This window comes from Echeneis naucrates, chromosome 6 (assembly GCF_900963305.1).
Source record: "Echeneis naucrates chromosome 6, fEcheNa1.1, whole genome shotgun sequence".
In the NCBI taxonomy this organism is placed as follows: Eukaryota; Metazoa; Chordata; class Actinopteri; order Carangiformes; family Echeneidae; genus Echeneis; species Echeneis naucrates.
In genome coordinates, this window is record NC_042516.1 from 8,872,657 (window position 1) to 8,895,905 (window position 23,249).

Sequence of the window (23,249 nt, forward strand, 5' to 3'; positions counted from 1 at the left end):
TTGAGAAAGTTGTCTCACAGCAGGTGGGCATCTAATTACAGTACAGGCCAAAAGTTTGGACACACTTTCCTGTTCATTTGAATGAGAAGGTGTGTCCAAACCTTTGGCCTGTACTGCATGTTCCCTGTTTGTCAACCCAGACCTGAGCGTGGTGCCATGGCCTAATTGTTTTTAACCACGGGTATATCTTCAGTAAATCCACCCCATAGTCAGATATGTCTGTATGTCCCGAACTGCAATCACAGCGCTCGGTTAGTAAAACCCAAGCAGCCTAATAAGAGTTTTCACTTTTTATTAGTAAAATGTGTAGACATGTTTATTACACTGTGAAGTTAATTTTTTTTTTTTTTTTTCGGTTTTTAAAGGCTTAAATGATTCTCACGTTGGACTTTGTTCCAACAAAAGCAACATGCAGTAGTATATTAGTGGAAATAAAACAGCCGTTGCTTGTTTTAACTGGACAGATCACTTCCTAATGCAAATCCCACATCCACTCATCAGCCATAATCTTATGACTGACTTCCTGAGCAGTGTATAGATCCCTCTTTAGTTTCCCTGATCCAATGAGCCATGAATTCCAGTACACCTCTGAAAGAGAGTATTTGGCAGGGAGACATTAGAAGTTGAGATGGATCACCGTGGATCAGATACATTTGTCCAGGACATCCCACTCTACAGATGTGGGAATTTGGACGTCAGCGTATCGACCTTCGGTTACTCAGACTGTTCCTAAATTATTTTTGCAGCGTGCAGTGTAGCAGGAAGCATTATCCTGCTGAAAGAGGCCCCTGCCATTAGGGAACACCGTTTTTTCACGAAGGGCTGAACTTGGTCTGTAGCGTTGTTTAGATAGGTGGTACGTGTCGATGTAACATCCAAGGTTCACACTGCTTCCACCAGCTACCTTTCCTCCCATAATGCATTCTGATGCCACGCCGCCTGCAGATTTTTCCCATCCATCACTTACAGTGGTAGAACATTTAACAAGATCACGTTTAATTTCCAGTTCACACAAGAGGAATGACTGCAGCTTGCAAAGCCTGGCACCTGACGGATGTGTTAATACATGACTGGTTGAATTAAACTTACCCTGCCAATGAGCATTTTTATATGGTTTGCTCTGAAAAGCAATGAAACTATATTTGCACCGGTTTGATGCTTTCAGTGGTGTGACTCTCAGGAAGATGATGTTGCTGCTTTCATCTGTAACTGCTTGTATAAATGTACTAACACACATGCAAATACACAAGCTTGCGTGCAAACGTAAAGGATTACATTCACTGCCAGTTGCCCTGTGTGGGAAGACAACTTTGCCACTGTGTATTGGACACTGCCAAAGGAAATTCCCTGCTGACGAAGGGAGATATTCAGACTTAGAAAGAAAGGTAAATATTTCAGACTTCTTTACTCAAGCTGTTCTGCTCACTCTGAGCCACTGACTGCATTGATGGCTTTGGTCACAGTCAGCCGGATTGGAGCTCCCACTCTTGAAATCATACTGCTCTGGTACATGCAAAGGAAAATCCTCCATGGATAAATGAAATTTTTAGGTTTATACCACACAGAGCAGCTTTTTCTTGGTAGACGTATTCACTAAACACATTCACATGCTGTTTTTTCGCCTTAGCCCAAAAATCTAACTAAATATGTTATAACTATGCAGATGGCTGTATATAGCGAGTGATACATTCTATATGCCCACGTTAGCATTATGATTATTCTTCCTGTTTGGACAGCGTTTTTGGGGACTTAGTCATATCCCAAAACTCCTGAAATTCAGACAGCATGTCAGAACTGGTTGCAGAAATACACATCAAAAAATGGTTCCTCAGCGCCACCTTTTGCTGAGCCAATCACTCAGGATTGACGTGCATGAACGAAAATTGGTACACATATGAATCATGACGAGCTGCACAAGGACCCAACAGGAAGTCCGGAATTTTCAGAGTTTTCAGAGTTTCGGAATTTTCGGAATTTTCAGAATTTCGCCGATTTCCACATATTGCACTTTAACAAACTCCTCCTCAAGTTTTCATCCAAATGACTTCATATTCGCTCAGTGTCATCTCAATACCTATGCTACAACATGGCATGAGATAACATCGGTGGATGTTCTCCAGTGCCACGTGTAACAGGACACAATTATAACTCTTATCTATAATATAGTATCCAATCTGCAGCAGCTTTTGTACACCTGTTCATACACCACTACATGTAAATACGGAGTTGCATGCAGAGCGCCGCCTACTGGACGGAGGACGTCAGCCTACCAACACCAAGATCATCAATTTTGCATGATATTTACAGGATGTGTTCTCCACATCCTACACTACAACATGACATGATTGGTGGAAGTTCTCTAACGCCTCAGAATGGACACTCATAACAGGAATTTGTTATAAATCCAACATGCGTTGTCCAATCTGCTTGGAAGTTTACACACTGCTTCACACTCCCATTCTGAACAAGCCCATGTGTCAATAGTAGCTCAGGCCCACTGGAGTCAGCCCCATTACGCAAAAATGGTCCAATTTAAAGGATGTATTTTCCACAATGTACACTTCCACGTGACGTAAAGCTGATGCATGCTCTCTGATGCGACGTACCCGAGGCTCACAATACACTGAACGCACACCACTCGCAACAACACGTTTCAAGTTTTAAGGTGTTTGGTTTGGGGCGTGTCCAGGGCACGGTCCGAGATGCACAAGTGTGTGAGGGCCCTTCATTGCTGCTTGCAGCTTTAATTTCTTTTGTTTTTTTGGAAACAAATGGAACAATGTCAAGTTTCAAGGAATTATTTATTAAAGATAACAAATTTAGGACACTATAAAGTCAAAATAGCCTGGACCGAAGGCTACAGTAAATAATCAAAGCAAAAGACAAAACCCAAAAGCAAAAACCAAAAGAGGGTGTCTGACAGGCGCCAGCCTTCCTGGAGAGTGAGAGAGAGAGAGAGAGAGAGAGAGAGGCCGTCTTGGAAATGCCCGTTTTACACAGGCTGCCAGCAGGTGATTGCAGTCCCTGATGGGGTGGGAGGGACCATCAAGGCAACCTGAAAGAGGCAGGAAGCGTGGGGGGAAAACAAGCCAACATTTACCCAAAAGGCCTGAGGCCGTCACACAACCTTGTACACACTTTTATGTCAGTACAGTGTTACACATGTTTCTGACATCTGGAATCATGCACATGAGATGTGAGGAACATAAAAGATGGGAGACACTAATGTTTATACAAGGAAGAGCTTTCCAGGAATCCTGCTCGCTGATTATAATGAAATGTTCTGTGTTGCATGCATATAAACACACAATGGTATCAAGTTTATACATAAGCATCGTTAGAGCGTAAAAGAGAGTCAGCCAGGGCAGCCATAACAGAGGCACAGTGGTGGGACTGTGTATCCAGATATGTTAGATTAAATAATCTGCAGAATATACATGTGTTATACCTCTTCTTCGAGTTTGTGTAACTGGAGCACGTGCATTTAAATCCTCCCTTACTCCCATTCCTCTGTAATTGCAAAGCACTGTTGTTCCACACACGTCCCACAAACATGTACACTCCAGCAGAGGATCAATTCAATGGAGTGCTGCCAAACAGAACGAAAATAATTGACGTATGCTGGCCTAACTAACGTAGAGATACATTAGAGGGAGGTTCCCCCGTTTCTCCGGGAAAAAATTGAATGCAGCTCTGCTAACATCAATGAATCCTGAGGGGCTTACCTTATTGCTTCAGGGGTTCTGAGAGTAAAGCTGGCGTGCTGTCTTTCCGATGAAATGTTTATTCCTCTTTTGAGGAGAGTTTGCCACTTGAGTTAAGTTCACACATATTTTGCAGAAGGATATTCAATCATAAATATGGAAATAAACAGCTAAAGTGGCACAGCCTTAACCTTTAATGCATTCACTGCTGCAAAACTAGCTTTTAATGGAGGGTTATTGTCAACACTTTCATTTCTCTCACTCAGTTTTGAGTTTTTTTTTTAACATACTCCGGAGGGGAAAGAAACTGTTTTGGTTCATATGAGGGCAATCTTGTGTCAAGAAATATCCACCTGGAATGAAAATGAATACGGCATTTCAACTCTTCACTATCAGTGAACTTTACTAATTAATGATTAATGATGGACAGCATAAATTCTGTTCCCTAAAAAAATAATAAACTAATGAACGCAAGCAAGTGCTCATTATGAGACCTAATAACACTGATTATTTACAAAGATTCAGAGATGTATTTATGAACAGATCTCAACTCTCCAAGTCCAAACTATGATGTGCAGTTTTCTGGCTGGCTCTGAAACTGTTCTTTTTGAAAGACGAGAGAAATTCCTCATCTTCCACCACTCTCTTTCCACAGCAACAAGAGCAGGATCCCACCAACCTTTACATCTCCAACCTGCCAGTTTCCATGGATGAGCAGGAGCTTGAGAACATGCTGAAGCCCTTTGGTCACGTCATCTCCACACGGATACTGAGGGATGCCAACGGCCTGAGCAGAGGAGTTGGTTTTGCCAGGTACAGACGCTTCCACAAATATGTGACTGTTAAAGCAATTTTACATTTCATTTACTGATCAGTCTCCAATTTATTTAAATCCGAGCTTTTGCTGGACCAACTACAGTATAATTACTAAATAGAAAAAATAATACGGATTTATAACAATCACACTATGATCCAGATCCACATTTTAGATAATTGCTAGAAGCAATATTACCCAGAGTTGACTCCCTGCCATTTACAAGTAAAGGACTTAGCTGTAATGATACAACTCCACATTTCTCTACCCTTGGCACCTTCACCCTCCACTGCATGCGTGTGTGTGTGGTCCTCTCAGTTACACTGTGGAGTGTGCCAGTGATTGGAATGCACTTAGAACTCCATTCAGGGTCACTGGCAATGCGAAGAAAACCCAAGATGCACACACACACACACACACACACACACACACAGACGACATTCATGCAGGTTCACATACCACATGCACACATGCATACAATCTCCTTTCCTATTTTTCTCTCCTGCACATACACACACACACACACGCAGTGGCAGTGGCTTTTGCTTGCCAAGCAGGCAATTAGTCATTGAGTGTGATTGGGTGAGCGGAGCTGAATGGGGCAGACAAAGAGAACATGACACTCAACAGATCACACTGAATGGAGCTTTTAAACCAGGACAAAGGAGAGGAAACCCCATAGAAAACACACAGACACAAAACACACACACATGCTCAAGCCTAACTAAGGCACTATGCAAAGGCATATACAGACAAACAAGGCCAAAAGCATAAACAGGCCGGTATTTAATGTATTTTTTGCAATGTAGAATGTATTTGCATATACTCGTATCCACATACGGGACTTTCACATTAGCATACTTTTTAATGAGACCACTCTCCCACTCACATATATTGAAATGTAACACCTACAGCTAGTTGGCCACAAGTAGCTTCAGTTTTTTTCTCTCTCTGTCTCTCAGGATGGAGTCGACAGAGAAGTGTGATGTGGTGATCCAAAATTTCAATGGGAAATTCTTGAAAACCCCTCCAGGCATGACAGGTAGGTATCGATCACCAAGACGACCGCTTTGTACTTTCTAAGCCAGTGTTACTGGAGGTCAGTGTGCTCATATAGTTGCAGCATTATGGATCATTGTACACACAACTGTCCTTCAGAAAGACACCAGATGTTGCTCAAGGTCAAAATGTTTGACTTGAGCTCAGTAAACCTTTGAGAGCATTTCTTGTGTAGGTTTATGGTTTGAGAAAGAATAATGGAAGTCATCTTGAATATCCAGCACATGGAGAACACAGCGGTCTTCCTGTCATGTGTCAGCAACGGACTGCATGATGTTGGTAGAAAGCAGCAGCACACTACTTAAACAAATTCAGTGTCAGGAACAATACACTATCTGGGCTTTGGTTTAAGACAGAAAATTACACATTTTCTGTATCTTAGCTGGAGAAACAAACACTTTTCTCTACAAGGGCATCTTTTTTTTTATTGGAGTGTTATAAATTTCTCTTTGTGCTTCAGTAAAGTGGGTTATCATCTCTCTGTTAAGGCATTAGCATTATCTTTATTTCAGGAGTTTTATGGATGTCGTAGAGGAACCAGCCTTACTTTTGGGCTGAGAGACCAATGGGTTCTTTGTTTCTTTGTAACATCAAATCAAGTGGAGATATGTCTCCTTTTTCTCTGTCTTATTTTGTTTGTAAAAAAAGTCACATTCTTACTCACATCAGGACATCTCTGCCTGTTGGTATTACATTTTTCTGTGCACAACACAGTGTCAGTGTGATTCAATCCTTCAGCATCATTCCTGCCACTCCTTCTTTCGCTTTTTCTTCCACTCCTTTGACCACCTGGAATTAATAGAAATTAATAGAAATGTCTGGGCAATTAATTCCGCAGATGTATAGGACAGATTAAGACTTGCTCAGGTACATGCGCATACACAGACAGACGTCCACTAAAGCAGTCTCTGTGATTGTGTCCCACGTAGACACTTGCCTTTTAACACAGAGTGGAAGCAAGAAGGTGCAATCAGCACATGTTGTATAAAGAGACAGTATCGTGAAGTGGCTAGAATGAGTGAGATAAGAAAAGAAGGGGTAGCACGGCCCCACGGCCTGGAGTTTGCATGTTCTCCCCGTGTCTGTGTGGGTTTCCATCCACCGTCCAAAGACATCGTGTTTGGGTTAACTGGTGACTCAGAATTTTCCATAGGTCTGAGTGTGATTGTGAGTGGTTCTTGGTCTCTGTCTGTCTCTGTGTGTTGGCCCTGTGATGGACTGTTGTCCAGGGTGTATCGCAACCTCACCCAGAGTGAGCTGGGATTGGCTCCAGCACAATCCCTTCGACCCGGTAATGGTTGAAGATTAATGAAACAAAAAAAGAAAAGTGAGGTGGAGAGAACCAAAGTGAATGTGACACAGAATGAGGGAAAGGGAAAGAGATACAAGAGGGTCAGATATAGATAGAGAGAAGAGTGTGCTACTCTGAAGAAAATGGAAATAAAGGGCAAACGGGCAGACTGTGTCCTGTGCCCTGGCTCAGTTATTTGTGAGATACAGTATAGTGGGTGACTAAGTCCCTCACTTGGACACACACACACACACTTCTGAATTTTACAATATTCAAAGGTAAAGCTGCGTAGTTTTGTTGCAAGTGAATGATGCATCATCACATTAATTGCTGCCAAATTTTGCAGCTTGCTTGTGTCTGTGTGTGAGAAACACAGTCTCATAACTTAACGAGTAGAACCGCGAATGTTAGCACTGTAAAGTGTCACAAGCATCAGGGTTGTGTTCCCATGCTGGTTGACAAGCTTGACTCCATGACAAATTTGAAAAGATTGTGGTGAATTTTTTGTCACATAATAGAAAAAGGAACTTCTTCACCAGGTCCTCCAATCCATGGCAAGCCTTCACGTTAATAATAATAATGTTATAAATGGGTTAACACACTCATAGCAGCAGTACTTTTTTAATATATTTTATTCAAGTGACTCTAATGAGAAAAAGGTCAACCAATGTTTTGTAGCCAGAAAGAGCTATCACCCACCTTACAGTTTTGGTTCATAGCTGTCATTATCCTCATTTCCATGTGCCACCGGCTGCAGTTTCCAGTGGAAAAACCTTTGAAATCCCAGTATGTGCTACCTGCCAAGCACCAAGTGTCAGCCATAGTGGACAGAGTGGCAAGGAAAGCACATAAAAAGCCTGAACGAATGAATACTGCACTTTTGCGATGCTGCCAGAATCAAAACCTCATATGGAAGTTGACGTTGCTCTGTATCCGCTGTATTTTCTGCAATAGCTAACATATTGTGGTGCAAAAAAGAAACGAATGCAGGTTTAAACTTTAAGTCACACTCACAAACACAGAAGCGCTTTCTCTGTCTACACCTGCCAAGTCTCTGACCTTTGTGTTGAAGACGATGCATTAACAGGTGTGTCCATTTACTCTTTTGTATATGTGTGAATGGGAGCGTATGCATTGTATGTTAACCTCTTAAATTCTGAGCTCAACAGCCGATGAAATGGGAAAAGTCTGGCTAGACCAAACCTTCTGTGTACTGATCCGCGAAACACACAGTCACACATACACTGTGCTTACTGATCAAATGCCAGGCTCTGTTGATTTATGTCACTGGTTTTCTGTGTGACTGACAGTCTATGGATTACCAAGGCTGTTTTGTTCTTTGTCTCCTCCTTACTTCTGTATACTGTCTTGAAAAAAAAAAAAAAAAAACAACAACAAACAAACAAAAACACCACAAACTGAAGCTGAGAATGAAATGTTCAACCTGCTGTGCTAGGGCAGTGTAATATTTGAACGTAAATGTGTGTATCATTGGGTGATGTCTGCTTGCGCCTCCCTCTGATTGATACTGCAACCCGTCCGCACAGGCTGATATATTGACAGGCAACAGCGATATCTCACTCTCTAGCCACAAGATTGATGCAAGCATTGATCACATGACCAGAGCTTCCATCAGGCATATACAGGAAGTCCATTGATCCACAGCTTTCTGCTTCTCCCAGTGGTTCCTATCAAAGAGACAGAGTATATAGATTCAACCTTGCCTTGATTCTCTCTATTTTACCTTTCATTTATTAATAAATCCCTGGACTGTAGTCAGACCTGATATATATCTATATCATTACAGTATCATTGGTGGGTGATGTTACATCTCAAATAGGTTGCCTTGTTCTCACAGGTCTTCGCATTAGCTCCACAGCTCAAGATTTCCAAACATAAAATGTGCTGCCGCTTCTGCTCCTCATGTCTCATCACCCAAGTAGAGCCATCCTGCAAATTGGACATTCTGGTCTGAGGTGTAAATCAAGTAGTTACAGTCTATGCATAATAACTATACGTTACTGTGCGTTGTAATTCTGTCTTCTCTGTTCAATAATGTTTTTCCCCATAACTGTGAAGGAACGACACAGACTATCCACTCATAAAGAGTATGCTGTACGTTTTCTGCAGCTTCATCATCACCGTGTCACCTCATATTACAATTTGATATATTAGACCTCCCAGATCTCAGGGTGCTTTCATAACTGTTGGTCAGTTCATTCGGTCTCGACAGAAACATCTCCTGTCTTTCAGTTCTGGTCCGGCTCGTGTCCACGCTGACTTAAAGCGAACAGCTATATATGTTATATAGAGAGACAGTAGTTATGTGCTAATGGGATGGGAATTTGTGATAACTGCCCTGTTAATCCTTTCAGCAATCTTCAGAAACGCAAAGAGTTTATGAAGAAAAAACTAAGAATACTACTATTTACATGACATGAAGACAGGGTGTGCATGAGGATTATGTATAAAGAAGGGAAATACGTGGTCCTTTGAATGGGGAACTCCTGAAATCTGTGTATTATGACCAACACAACAAACTCCCCTCACCCACTTAGCCATTTTAAAAAAAATAGAATTCCAAATTAACTCCATTCAGACCAATAATTAATAACCTACAATTTACATTAATTTTGGTTTTCTTTCTCAAACTCCCATGTGCACTCTAATCTTTAGCGCAATTTTGTTGACTGTTGTTTGGTTTTTGTTTTGTTTTAGATTTTGATATAAAAACATGCATTCAGTACCATGATGTACAGTACCTACTTAACAAAAGCACACCAGTAAGTAAATAATTCATAGTTTAGGCAAGGTAAACTAATTAGTTTTCACCCTTTTACATCTCTTTTTCTGTCCACGTGTTCTCCTTCTCTCCCCTGCTACCATTATGGTGGAGCTTTGATATGTGTGTTTGTCCTGCCCTCTCCTAATGGGATGACAAATGGAGGACAAAAATGAAAAGAATCTAGATCTCAGAGAAGGTGCATTATCACTCAGCAGTTTCAATAATAATCACAAGGCTTTTAAAAATGAATGCAGCCTTATATGTCTGGTATGATCATGAGGCATTAAATCTCCATCCATTGCTGCTGTTATAACGGTTCAATAATTTCATAGATGAGAAATGAATTTTACTTGATGTTGCTGATAATGGAGGAAAGAATTGAACGGGGCTGTACTCAGAAACCAAATGTGTAATTATATGGCAGTGCTGCACTGTTAGATTTGGTGTCAGCTTACATGTGTTATTTGGAGGCAGTTATTCAACGCTCAAACATTGCCTTGGGTGTTAAAATGCAATGATGTCTAAGAACTAACGAAATCACATCAGTAATGTCAAGTTCTCAAATTTGCAAAGACATTTGGTACATCATTTGGAGGATTAATTTCCTAAATAAATGCATCAGTTCATCAGTGCGTGTTATTCCCTCTTGTCTCACAACCAATTCTCTCTCTGTTGCTTTAGAGTTAGAAAGGAAAAATGCTGTGAATGTAATAAACCTCTTCTCCACCAGGGATGCCATGAGGGAGAGGTTTGGAGAGCAGTTGTCGTTGTAAGGAGCAGCCATCAGAGGAAGACAGAGGGCGGAAGCCATCAGTTGGCTTCACATTTAATGTGTAAAGTGTAAATATCTAAGTCTCAGCTCTCCCTTTCAGCTTAATGTCATGTTTGTTGAAGCAGGCATAGTTACTGAAATATTAATGCTGTAGAGCCAACAGCAAAATGAATAAACATTTCTAATACATATTTCTAAATTCAGTGACAAATAGTTGGTTTCCTTTGTGTTTGATTCTTAAACATGCAGTTCCTCTCCAGAGTGCACATTGTTCAGTCTCAGGGCTTTGAGCATCTAAAACATCCACAAAAAAAAAAGAAAGACAGATTTAATTCCATTCAGCCCAGCTGAGGGATTCCTCATTTTGTCACATATGGGGATTGGATCCCATTTTCCAACCGAATGATTTCCCATGTTGCTTGCTAATGGATTGCATTTTATTTTAAACAGGAATTTTCCCATTTGAAGGGTTCAGCCCCACTTATGTGACATCATCTCTTTTGCTACAGTGAAAGCTATCCATTGTGCAGTTATAAGCAAAGGGTGTCGACTTATCTGCCAAGCTAGCGTCTTGCTTTGAAGCACCAAGCTTATGTCTATATTCTGCACATCTCCTGGACTTAGCCAAGTCTTCCTGTTTCCATTCCGGTGTCCTTCTCACCAGCAATGGCAGGGATATTGTTTGTTTGCTCTGCTGGCGGTTTAACAGTTTCCATGATGCCTCTACTCTAGTTTGCAATATCCTGCAGCTCCAATGAGTGCTATCAGTGTGTGCTCCGCTCTTCATAGTACAACCGTGCGATCCATGTCCTGCCGGTTAAATACAAGTCGCAAACTGTTCAGCTTAGTGAAGCACTTTTTCTTTTTTATCCTACAGCGTTCACCTGTACACACACACATTCAGACAAACTACACATTTTGTGTCATAATTTATCACATTTCTTACAGTCTACACCCCTTTTCTGTCTTATTTGCAACGCCAGTCTCTGCATTGAACAGATGTCACAATGTTTTTTTCTCAAGAAACACAAAGAAAACGCAAAAGCAGGAGTGACTATTCATTATTGGTTCCACACAGCAGTGGCATTTTGACAGATAAATGAAACAGTTAAATCAACTGCCGCAAAAGCCTCAGTTAATGACTGCAAATAAATCTTGTAAGAAAATCCCTGGTTTGTAAACAAACCAAATGTTTCTGTTCAATAAAGTGTTCTTGCCCGGTCGCTTCAATTACTTGCCTTGACTTGTGTTGTTTAGAAGTGTTGACCATTGGGAGAACACGCACACGTGCACTGAAGCACAAATACACACACACACACACACACACACCATATAGTAGCTTGGTGTGTGTGGGTGGACCATTTTATTTTTGTTCTCTCATTGTTTGAGTTCACACATTTTTCATTGCGATGAAGCTCCAAAGCATTTTGTGCAGCAACACAAACACGCCGTTCAGATTTTTTTCTGAGGCACTGGTAACTGTTGAGATACATGATTTATCAGTCACAACAATTTACTAAACAATTTACAGAAAGAGAGATTAAAGGTTGAAAAATAATTACAAGTAGACTTCCATTTTTCAGCGAAACACATTGACTAAATACCAAGAGACACCCCATTCTCCATTTCCATTCTCTTGTGAAATGTTCTAACTCTGAACCTTTTAGATATCTAAATATATTTGATTTGTACAATGCTAATTACCTTGACGTGGGCAAAAGTGACTCATTTTAGTGACCTAACACAGCTGTGCTCAAATTAATCATGAATTCATCATTTAGTTTTTTAGGGATGCAAGAGCGAGAGCATCAGGGGTCAAAGTGACAATTAAAAATGTTTTTCCTTGTGTAAAACCCTTGTGTGACACGCAACAGATTGTTGAACTGTGAAGCAAGCTGAATAATTAATTTGGTGCACCAGTTTGAGCAGTTTTCTTTTTTTTTTTTTTTTTCCATGAGTAATCTTGTCTCTGGTTGTTTTACCGCTGTTGCTGCTTTCTGATTGTGTGGCGACTGAGTTTGCCTCTTAATAATAAATAACACTCATTATCGCCAGTATCATTGTCTGTATTTACAGCTCATCTCTGTGCTTGTGAATGAATATTAAGTGAACTGCAGAGTTTATTGGAGGATTTTTTTTTTTTTCCTGTCAGAGAAGTGCTTGATGTCACAATCATGCCACTACAGGCATCACCTGAAGCTAAACAGTGACGTTACATTGTTTTGAATTTGAGCTAGAGTATGATGCGGAAAAAACTATTTTAGTTATCTCTTTGGCTGTAACATTACTGTTGTCTCTGTTGTGGTAAAATAGAGATAAGCCTTTAATGACTCTCTTTCACACATTCATTTGTATGAAATGATCAGCTCAGTGGAAAAAAAAAGCCTTTGAAGGTTGGTGGATTTTTGCAATTTATTGTTTTACCTGTTAACTTATTATCCAATATTGATTAATTAAGAGCCAGTTCCCAGTTGAAATCCTGGCTTGGAGGACCAATTGTGCAATAGATACTGTATAAAAATGTCAGGACATCATCATCCTCTGAAGATGAAAATTAACAAGCAAGTACCACGAAAAATCATTTAGGTGTAGCCACACGGATATTAAAACAACAAAACTGCAAATCTAGGCTTCTACATATACCTGCATTCAGGTTGTTTTAGTAAAATTATTTTATTATTTTGCCCACAATAAGAAGGTCACGGGTTAGTTTCCCAGGCCTGGGGCCTTTCTGCACAGACTTTGCATGCTCTCCCTGTGGCTTTCCTCCCACCGTCCAAAGACACCATGTTTGGGTTAACTAGTGACTCTAAATTGTCCGCAGGGTGTGTTAGACCTGTGATGGACTGGCGACCTGTCCAGGGTGTACTCCGCCCTCACCCAGTGCGACCCAGAAAAGCATAAACAGTAGAAGATGAATAAATTAATGATTGATGTTATTGTTTTTTTCTTGTCACTGCCCTGCTGTCATCACCTAGAGCTCAAACACTTCATCCTCTCTGTTGTGTGATATGTTGTTTTGGTGGAATGCCAGGAGAGCATAATTTGACATGTCAGATTTACTTAAATGGAATTAAATTAGGTATTTGAGAATGTAACACCATTGGATAATGATATGAATTGCAGGTGGGGGGAAAAAAGAAAACTTTTTCACAAGAATAGGCCTGTCCAAATTGTTTACTCTCAGAGCAGTCTCTAAAAAACACCACATTCAATGTCCAGACATGCTGTATGTCTGTGTGGCGCCATGTTTGTGCATGTAAACAGTGGCTGATAGTGCTGGATAGTGCGGATGTCTGGAGTCAGTTCACCAGCTTACATATCATAACATCTTACAGAAATGATGTCCGTGTGTGAATGTGCTTTTTTTGCAGTTGCTTTTGTATGTCACTTTCAAGAAGGCAAGTAACTTCACAGGAATGTCTTTCTTAGTGTGTTGGACCCCAGGGAATGAAGGAAGATAACATGCAGACATTTTAAATTTAGTCTATGGCATCAGTCCTAATCAAAAGATGTTTCTGCAGTCCTTTTTTTTTTTTTTCTTAGGTATTTTTGCACCACTAATTCGAACAACAATCGGCCCAATTTTATCTCAGCTAAATCCAAAAACACAAACTCTTTTACCATCTATGTGATAGTAAAAATAACAGATTTGAAAGGCAGAGGCATCCTATTCATCCAAAAACCAAGGACAAACAATCGTTTTAGATCAGCAAGAGTTTCTTGTGTCTTTTTGTGGTACTTTAGAAGAGACGCAGAGAAGAAAGTGTCCTGACCATAAACGTGACAAGTTGTCATCCAGCGACAATGTGGCTTTCTCTGTTCGTCACATCGCGAAAACAAAACAGCAACATCAGAACTCAGACACTGCCTCTAAGACTGTGTAAAGACTATGTGTCTGATCTCATGTCACATGTTTTCGCACACTTTCAAGCATTGAATCATTTTTCACACAAATGCAGGCATGTCAATGACAGTTAAAGCCTGTCCAAATCTTTCTGAAATCTGTAATCTGCCATAATCTAAACCTATCCTGCCCTCATTTGAATATTGAAATTCTGAATATAGGCTTCTTTTTATTTCTTTAATATGACATTTTGATTCAGACTAAGATCAAATAAAAAATTCTACATTTGCATTTCAGTGGCTACTTGCTACGTTTCACCATAGTCGCGCAATTTGCAAATAATAACTAATTTACTCCACAGAAAATTTTCTTCAGGCCCAGGAACCGTAACAGTGTTTTAATTGGCGGAAACAAACTACTTTTGTGGGGTTTCGCAGTGCTGATTATCATTGGCCAAACACAAGCCTTGTGGTTGCTACAGTTTATGTCCCGCAGGATGAGAAGTGAATGCAAAAAGAAATAAATGACGGATTTAGTTGTCATCATAAAACAAAAACAAGAAAGCTTTACTATTGTCGTTACTTGGAAGACAAGTGCTCAGTACGTGGTGCACCTCTTTCCCTCTTTCACATCCATTCATTACATTTGAGCAAAGAGCTGTCCAGTAGTGAACGCAAAGAACAGCACAGTGACTTAACATTCTATTATTTGATTTATTTTAATCCATTATCAGACTACTCTGACGAACTCTCAATGTTGTTTTCAGGCAGTGTAAATGCAAAGAGGAATGATTGAAAATAACTTGGATGCTGGGCCTGGGGCCCCACTGTACCTGGCACCATATGTTTGGCCATAATTTCAAGTGCGAGAAGGAGGCTGCTGATAAATAAAAGCCAAAGTGAGTTTAGACACTGAGCGAGCAGTACATCAGAGGTCTCCAAATCCGGTCCTGGAGGGCCACCGTCCTGCATGTTTTACATGTTTCCTGCTCCAACACACCTGATTCAAATGAGAGGCTCCTGATCAGACTTCAGCAGAGCTGGATGATGAGCTGATCATTTGATGTTTCTTTCATGACACTTCCTCTCTAGTTTTGTTCTCCATCTTTGCTTAAAATCTTCAGTCACCTGCAGTGTAAAATGGCGAAACAGTGTGTATACACATCATGAATACAACTACGCACGGCTGCTGACCAGATGTATGTGAATATGCGGATCAGAGTGGGTGAGAAAAGGGGAGTGACAGAGAAAGATGAAAAGGAAAGACGAGAGATGATAGCAGGGGCTCAGCTGCGTGGCTAGTTATTCACATAGAAATGAAGTTAAAACAGCATAATGAGAAAGTACTGCTGCTAAATGTCGTGTAATCATATGGGACTGTGAAGCGCCGTCTTTTTACCTTTGGAGTGGCCATCCAGGCCCCAGGCACTCTAAATGACTCCCGCCTCAACCTTGAGCTCTGAATACTTTTCACTGCTGAGAACACCTCTCCTCCTTTCTCAGTTTACAGAGCTGAAGAAACATTTTCCTAAAGTAAACTAGATAATTGCGTAATTTCCTTCAGCATTTATAATATGTGAATCACTACCAGCATGACGATATCGCCGCTGCTATTTCATTGAATTCCATATAATCCAAAAATGTCTTCATTTCGAAGATACACACAGTTTGACTTTCTCTGCAGTTTGGAATCATTGCTAGTTGAATGGGACAAGGGTGCCAGCTCTAATAGCCTCTTTAATGCTGCCAGGGACTCAAACATGTCCTGGTAAATATTTTAAATATGTGAACAGCAAATCCAGAGAAGTTGGTGGCTTTTGCATGAAACTGATTCTGAATATGAACAGAAAACCTTTTGGTGTGACACTGTTCACAGCTGCTAGCACAGTTTAGAGCGTCTTAAATAGTATTTAAATGGCCTTGTATTTTAACATGTTCACCATCTGTGGTAGAAATATCTCTGAATATTATCTAATTCATTAAACTCCAGAGAAGATGTAAGATAAGCACTTGGTTTTGTAACCAGTATACAAAGAAATACTATAAAATACTGTTACATAGCAGTGTTGTCTGGCTCGCCTGGTTTTACAACATTAATTACAATAATAATACAGTCATACATTAATATATTTATCTATATTGATGGTGAGCTTTATGACACATCTCAAACAGTGCCTCATACTTTGGTTACTGTTTTAAAAGCAGTGATGACCAAGAGCGGTTTTTCCTTTCAGTAGGCAATAGTAGAAACATGTATGGAGTTCATTAAGTTATTTCTGTAATCTGTCATCTTTATCCCTCTCTAATCCGTTCATTATGTTCATGCTGATTACAAGCCTGGTTTAGTGTTGATACATGTGAATGTTTCTGAGCGTGCATGTGGTTTGAACAATAACTGGAAATCCAAGACATACACCCTGTGGTCAGAGATCACATTAAACGGAAAAATGTGGACTTCGTCAGCCATCAAGTGTCTTATCTGAGCGTCCTGGCACATTCTGGGTCGGTCTTTTTGATTGTGTTGGTTGAGTCGGGCTCAAGTATTTCCCAGAAATAATAGCCATTATTCATGCTCCCTTGCCTTTGAAAGAATTTGAAAGATATGCCTTTAAAATGAACTTGGTTGATAACAGTTGAGGAGAACTCCGCTCCAGTCCAGTTTCTTGCCGCCATTTCATAAGCCCGTGGGGTGTTAGAGGCAGAAGCCTATCAGGTTGTAGTTGGACTTTGGTGAATTTTTAAGTGGGAGGTTACACTCAGCTAATCCTATTTGTAATCAAGGCTTTCTTCTTTCTCCGGTCCAGGAAAAGGACAATGTTGTCTTTGGAGCAATCACAACTGCAGTCTATTGCCCGGGGGTCACACTGCGTGGAGGTATTCAGCGTATTAAGTATGCTTGTTTGGTTTGTTGTTTGTTTGAACCACGCTCACCACGCTTTGATGATCAGCCCATGGCTTTGTTTCCACGTCAAGGCCGCCTTTGTACAACATGCAATTGTAGGAGTTGTAGAGATGATGTGATAAGTGTAGTTGGCAAAAGTGATAAATGCAAATCTAAAGTGCTGTTTTCAGGACAATGTTTGTTTGATTTCATTTTTTTTTTCAACCACAACATAACACCTTGTGCTAAAATCTTATCTTTGAAATGTACCTCGTAACCGAATACATGCCATTTCACTTTTTCCCCTCTGTAAAGGTGATTAAGACATTTCTGTTTGTCCTTGTGTCTCTCTCTGCCTGTCTGACCTACTCTGTAGCACCAGCAGAGCCATTGCTGTGCAAGTTTGCTGATGGAGGCCAGAAAAAGAGACAGACCCAGGTCAAATATCCCCAGAATGGCAGACCGTGGACACGGGAAGGAGAGGTAAAGCTTTGAATTTATTTACCTGTCAAATAAAACTCACTATTAGCCATCATCAAGGCTTGCGTTCCAGCCACTGCAGCGTTTTCTTAAAACAAAAGTGGAAAAGGCTGTTGTAACACAAGAATCACGTCTTTCAATCACGGTGGTACAACGTAATCCTTTTTATCCCCAGCCGCTATAAAAGAAAGCAACATAGGTTTTTCCTCTGGCAGAATTATGCTGCAGCAGATATTTCCTAAATCAACAAAAGCCTCTCGCCTCCCACAATGAGAATGAGTATGCTGTGTCTACTTAGAGGCTTTTTAAGAGGAAATGGTGAAGTTAACAAAACCACAAGTAGTGTTATTCGAACTTAGTTACAAGTATGAGTCCAGTCCATCCAAACACCTTGCTCAAACCTTTTCCTTCTCAGCTTTCTAGTAAAAGCATAACACTAATCTTACCATAATAGAAGTGAGAGAGAAATGCTCTTGCATAGCATAAAATAGATTACACTGCTGCTTCACAGAAAACATTACGAAGATCCAACAAGTCATTTTCTGCATACATTTTAGAAGACTAGCTGATGTTTTCTTTTGGCAGCTGTTTCTTTTTCATGTCTTATGGCCTGAATATAAAATCTGAAAAGCATGACAGCACCCTCAGTACCTCATCCCTGCAAGGTCATTATCAGGTTTCATTTCCAATAACATACCGTTGGCAGAATTAGAGATGCTGCTGTCAATATGAAAGCTGTCGCATATAAAAGTTATTAAATTAAGATACAAGGTTACTCCGAGACCCTAATGCCAAGTTGTTTTTCCTTTTGTTAAAACTCCCACTTCCAGTCTGTCATCTTCAGCAGAAATGAAACCTTGTGCGGCAAACTGGAAGCAGATTGACTGTTGCACAATACTGGGAGTTCAGAATTTGTTAGTGTCGATACCAAAGCTTTAATTTACAGAACAAAGGAAATTGAATAATAATGTCACTACCCACACAATGAGCACAGTTTTGCATAGTTTCCCAACATTCACGTCGCACGGAGGTTTGGAAGAAACTGCACGGTGAAGTGAAGCGAAATGAAATGGAACTGGGCTGAGACGACTGCTCTGAAACCAAAGCCGCCACAACAAAAACAGGATGCCACAGTATGTGTGTTTGACTATTGTGCCGTCTGTGCGGAGGCATAGATTACAGTTGTTTTTTTTTTTTTTTTTTTTTTTTTGAGGCGCAGCAAAGGCAAGACAAATCACACGAGAGCTAAGTTAACATTAGAGGCCTTGGTGTTAGTGGTTCTTTTTTTGTGTGCTGTTGCCAACATTCATGAATTGTCAGCTGTACTTAAAATGAATGATCCGTGCTTTCAGTGGGATTCCTCACACATTTGTCAGTGGCCCAAGTCCTGACAAGCCCCACTTGTCGTTGCAGAGGAAAAGCATCCCTTCAGAGGTTTATGCATTTGTCAGAGCCAAGTCTTCAAGTCTAGGCAGACTAATAGAGACATCTGGTTGGGGAGGTGCTTTGAGGGGCCTTACTGCGTCCTCGCACTCAGTCAGCCGACCCTAATCTCCCAGAAGCACTCACTCCTAAATGAATCTGTCCTTGGGACTGTGACATGGGCACATATCATTCACAAAATCACTCATTCATATAACATTTGTCCACAGAATCACATTTAGGATAACCATTGCTGCATTGTGGCTCTCACCTCACTCCACATTAGACCACACCCAGAGAAAGAGGGGGCACAACTGTTGTTTTGGGTCTTCTTTTGCTCACTTTGTGTTTCGATGTGATGCTTTTTCTTTTTCTTTTTCTTTTTTTTTTTACCTCCAAACTTTGTGCGTCTTTGCTGTGATTTTGCATCTCTTTGTGGTCATCTGTGTGGTGGTTTTGTGTCTTTGTAGCCTCCGTGTGAACTCTGTCTGCCTATTTTTAGGTATCTATGAGTCCATTTTGTTTCTTGTCTTGTGCTCTGTTTTGTTTTGTTTTGGTTTTTTTTATGTTGTTGCCTTGTCTCTTTTTGCAGCTGTCTCTGTGCTCTGCGCTTTTGTATCTCTTTGTAGTCCACTGTGTGGTCTCGTGTCTTTTTGTAGTCACATTTTGGGTCTCTTTGTTGTTGTTGGGTGCTTCTTTGTAGCAGTCTGATTTACTTTGCAAAAAAGAAATGATAACAATCAGATCAAACAGAGGCTGTGGTCCAGGGGCCCCTGAAGGTGTCCTTGTGCATCCACATGTGTTTCACATATACACATCCGTGGACTAATGCTGGTGTTGTGCTGCAGCTGAGGAATCTCGTCCAGTTTTTACTGTTAGATGAAGGAAACTTAGAGGACATGATACAACCATCAAGATGCTTCACAGAGCTGATCTCTTCTCCCTCTAGCTGGGGGAGCCAGCAGTGAATACAAATTTAGCTCAAGGTGAAAGGTACAATTCTTCTGTATGTATAATACAATATCTGTCTGCTTTATATTTGTTTGTGGGCTGAAAATGAATCTCAGGCTTTTTGACTGATTATTTTTTGCTACCTGATGTCTTCGACGTCTGAAACTCCTTTTTATTGCTTCTGCAGCCATATATCCCACCACCCTGGCCAAGAACTGTGTTGGGGGAAAAAACTAAACTACTTTGCAGAGTTCAGCATCAGGGCAGACTTTCAACTTATGCTGGGAGAAGAGAGTCTTCTCTGGGATATAGAACATGTAGAAATGACTTTTGCAGGGCCATGGATTGTAGTGGAGGAAGGGTTAGCAGTGACGTGCTAGAGACGAAGGAGAGAAGTAAAAGATTAGAGGAATAAAAACACAACTGATATTTAAAGTTTCTTCCAACAGGTAATGAAGTGGATGACGTTCAGCACTCAATTCATTTCCGCATGAAAGGGAAAGTGAGGGGCTAATAACAAACTTCCAAAGTCTCACGTAACATGAATATTTGACTTAATAGGGACAACATTTACCAGGGAGGACGCAGGATGAATAGAAGACCAACTAAAATACACTGTTGTGCCTTTGGGTTGTGCTTTGACTTGCTTCTCACACTCAGCCAGTATTATTCAGTGTGAAACCTTTTCTCAATTACTACCGCAGTGCTGCCATGATAACTGGGATTAGTAGAGATTGCTATGAAAACCTTACAGTTCGGTGTCCCGATTTCACACTGTATTGAGGTGCATGTGTGTCAACGGCATTTATCTATGATGGAGCTGAAAACTTGATTGGTTATGGTTTGTGAATATTTACATTTGGCTCTTAGGCAGCTGTGGAGTTTGGGTTTGTTTTGATTAATATGGTACTTTTGGTGCCTTTTGGCAACTGCTGAGCTCCCTGACTGATAATGCAGATGTTTGCTGTGACAACAAGCTTCCACTGTGTGTGTGACAGCTCAGACATGCCGACTTCAAAACTTAGCAGGGACGTACGTTTCTCTCATTTTCCCCAAGACGTCTCTTCCCTGGTCCTCTGTGTGTTCACATAGCTGCGCAGTTGAGAATAACTGACAAATTTTTCCTCAATACAAAACTTTTTCAACACAAGCAGATGTGCTGTCACCCTCGATCACGGCGCCCACTGTGAATTTATGTCTGTTTCTCTTTGTGTGGGTCTTTGTATTGACTCTTTGGTGTGTTGTGGCGTTCTTTTGAGTGTGTTTCACTGAGGGCATTCTTATGAAGATGTTTCTTATTTGTTTTTGAACGCACACTGTCATCAAGCTTGTATTTATTTTGATGAATTACATTCTGTTATTTGCATTTTTTCTAAACCCCAAAATTTACATCGATGAAACTTTGAAACATTTTTCAATTACATATATCAAAATCAAAGGCTACGGAGCAATAAAAAAAAGCTTTTATACTCGCATATTGCATGTTGTTTTCATTTACCCTGAAAATATTTTTTGTGCATTGAACCAGCAGCGCACTGTATCGCAACACATACAGTACAGATAAGCAAGTACACTTACTGAACTCAACTCAAGATGATCATAGTGGTTCATCTATGTCCTTTGGGCATTAATTTTACTATGGGCTCAAATTTAACAGTCCAAAGCGCACTGTCCAAATACAGTCAGGGCATCTCTATATATTTGCTTTTTTAATGGTTGAAAAAGCGTTGCTGTGCTAAGCAAATTGTTAAAGTTGGCTGTACAGTACTTAGTTCCCAAATGAATGATTGCTGTGTTTTGTGCATCACATGCAATAAACAAAACAGGGTGCCATCTCCAGTTCCCTTTGAAATTCTACATGCTGACACCTTGGTGGACATGCAACTCTACAAATAGGGTACATGTTTTTGGTTTTATTGTATGAAAAGGGTAAATGTTGTAATGTGTTGGAATAAAGTCAGTGGAGGTGATGAATATAAAACAGTACGAAAAAATCTTTCTCTGCAGAACTCATGCTCATGTCCAGGACGCATCCAATGTCATGCAACACAATATGCCGTGAAGAAGCTTCTCACCGTTCTCTGCGATGTTCCATCTGACTCCAAACATCTCATGGTCAACACACTCCTGTGTATGCGTATTGTGTAATCACCTGTATTACGATATCTTTGTAAGGTGCTCCTAAATTAGCATAACAGCCAAATAATGGACTACTGCCTGCAGATCAGGTCTTCGCTGGTCACTCAACATCTTAATGCACCAACAATTCTCCTGACCTCACCTCATTTTAAGGCTCACTTTAACCCATGGTTGCATGTTTATTTGCTATTTAAAGAACAAGGGTGCTGGCAGGAAAATGACAACTCAATCAGGCTGATACGCACTTTGCAGAGGCTTATAGGCTCAACACAATCATGCAGATTTGTCGTCTTCTTCATAAGCACTTTTAACTGGATATTCTTCTGAGGACATCATTCATTGTTCTTTATTTAGTTCTTGGTGTCCTACACATTTGTTTAGTTTGGTGAAAGTGTGTGTTGAGTGTTGATTTTAGATCATGACTCACCCTCGTTTCCCTCTTCACTGCCTCTCCCTCTCTCTCATTTCATTTCCTTAATTTGTGTGACCATTTGTCATGTTATTACTGTGGTTCTTTTTCAGCACCGGCAGTTAACAGTTTGCACATCATAATGTTAATGAGAGTAAACACAGATACATTCAGTATTTCAAAGTTTTAAGTCTCAGTGTTTCTGTCTTTATCTCTTTCTACAGAGTGGTATGGCGTTGACGTATGATCCCACTGCAATGCAGAACGGGTAGGTGGAAAATTTTCTTCTAAGATTAACAACCAGAACTTGCGATGTGAACATCTTTGCTTTTGATTCACATTCTCCGCCACACATTTGTAAAGCAAACTGGCATCAAAAACTCCTGCACCTGCTATGAGCCTTAACAAAACTGACACATACCAGCAAACCTGCACAGATGCATATATGTATCAGCCATCCATCAGCCCTCATATCTAGAAGAGCACTTGCATGCAAATGAGCAGATAGCACACAAGCACACACCTCAAACAGTCACAGGACACACAGGTTGTTAAAAGACACACACACACACACACACACACTCACACACCCATGTTTCTCTCTCTTCCCAATCTCGCCTTGATTCTCACATCTGACAGATGCAGATTGAGCATTTATGTATGTACCTATGCATACAAGCTGTCAGGCATGTAGGT

General features: G+C 40.5%; 1 protein-coding gene across 3 annotated transcripts in view; it reads left to right on the forward strand.

Moving 5' to 3' along the window:
* Positions 1-23,249, forward strand: part of LOC115045555 (RNA-binding motif, single-stranded-interacting protein 3) — a 107,377-nt gene that overhangs the window by 68,818 nt on the left and 15,310 nt on the right. For all 3 annotated transcript variants that reach the window (XM_029505305.1, XM_029505304.1, XM_029505307.1), the window contains exons 5-8: positions 4,360-4,517; positions 5,481-5,560; positions 17,529-17,635; positions 22,778-22,821. In XM_029505305.1, the coding sequence (XP_029361165.1) occupies positions 4,360-4,517; positions 5,481-5,560; positions 17,529-17,635; positions 22,778-22,821 (389 nt within the window). The remainder of the gene's footprint in view (positions 1-4,359; positions 4,518-5,480; positions 5,561-17,528; positions 17,636-22,777; positions 22,822-23,249) is intronic.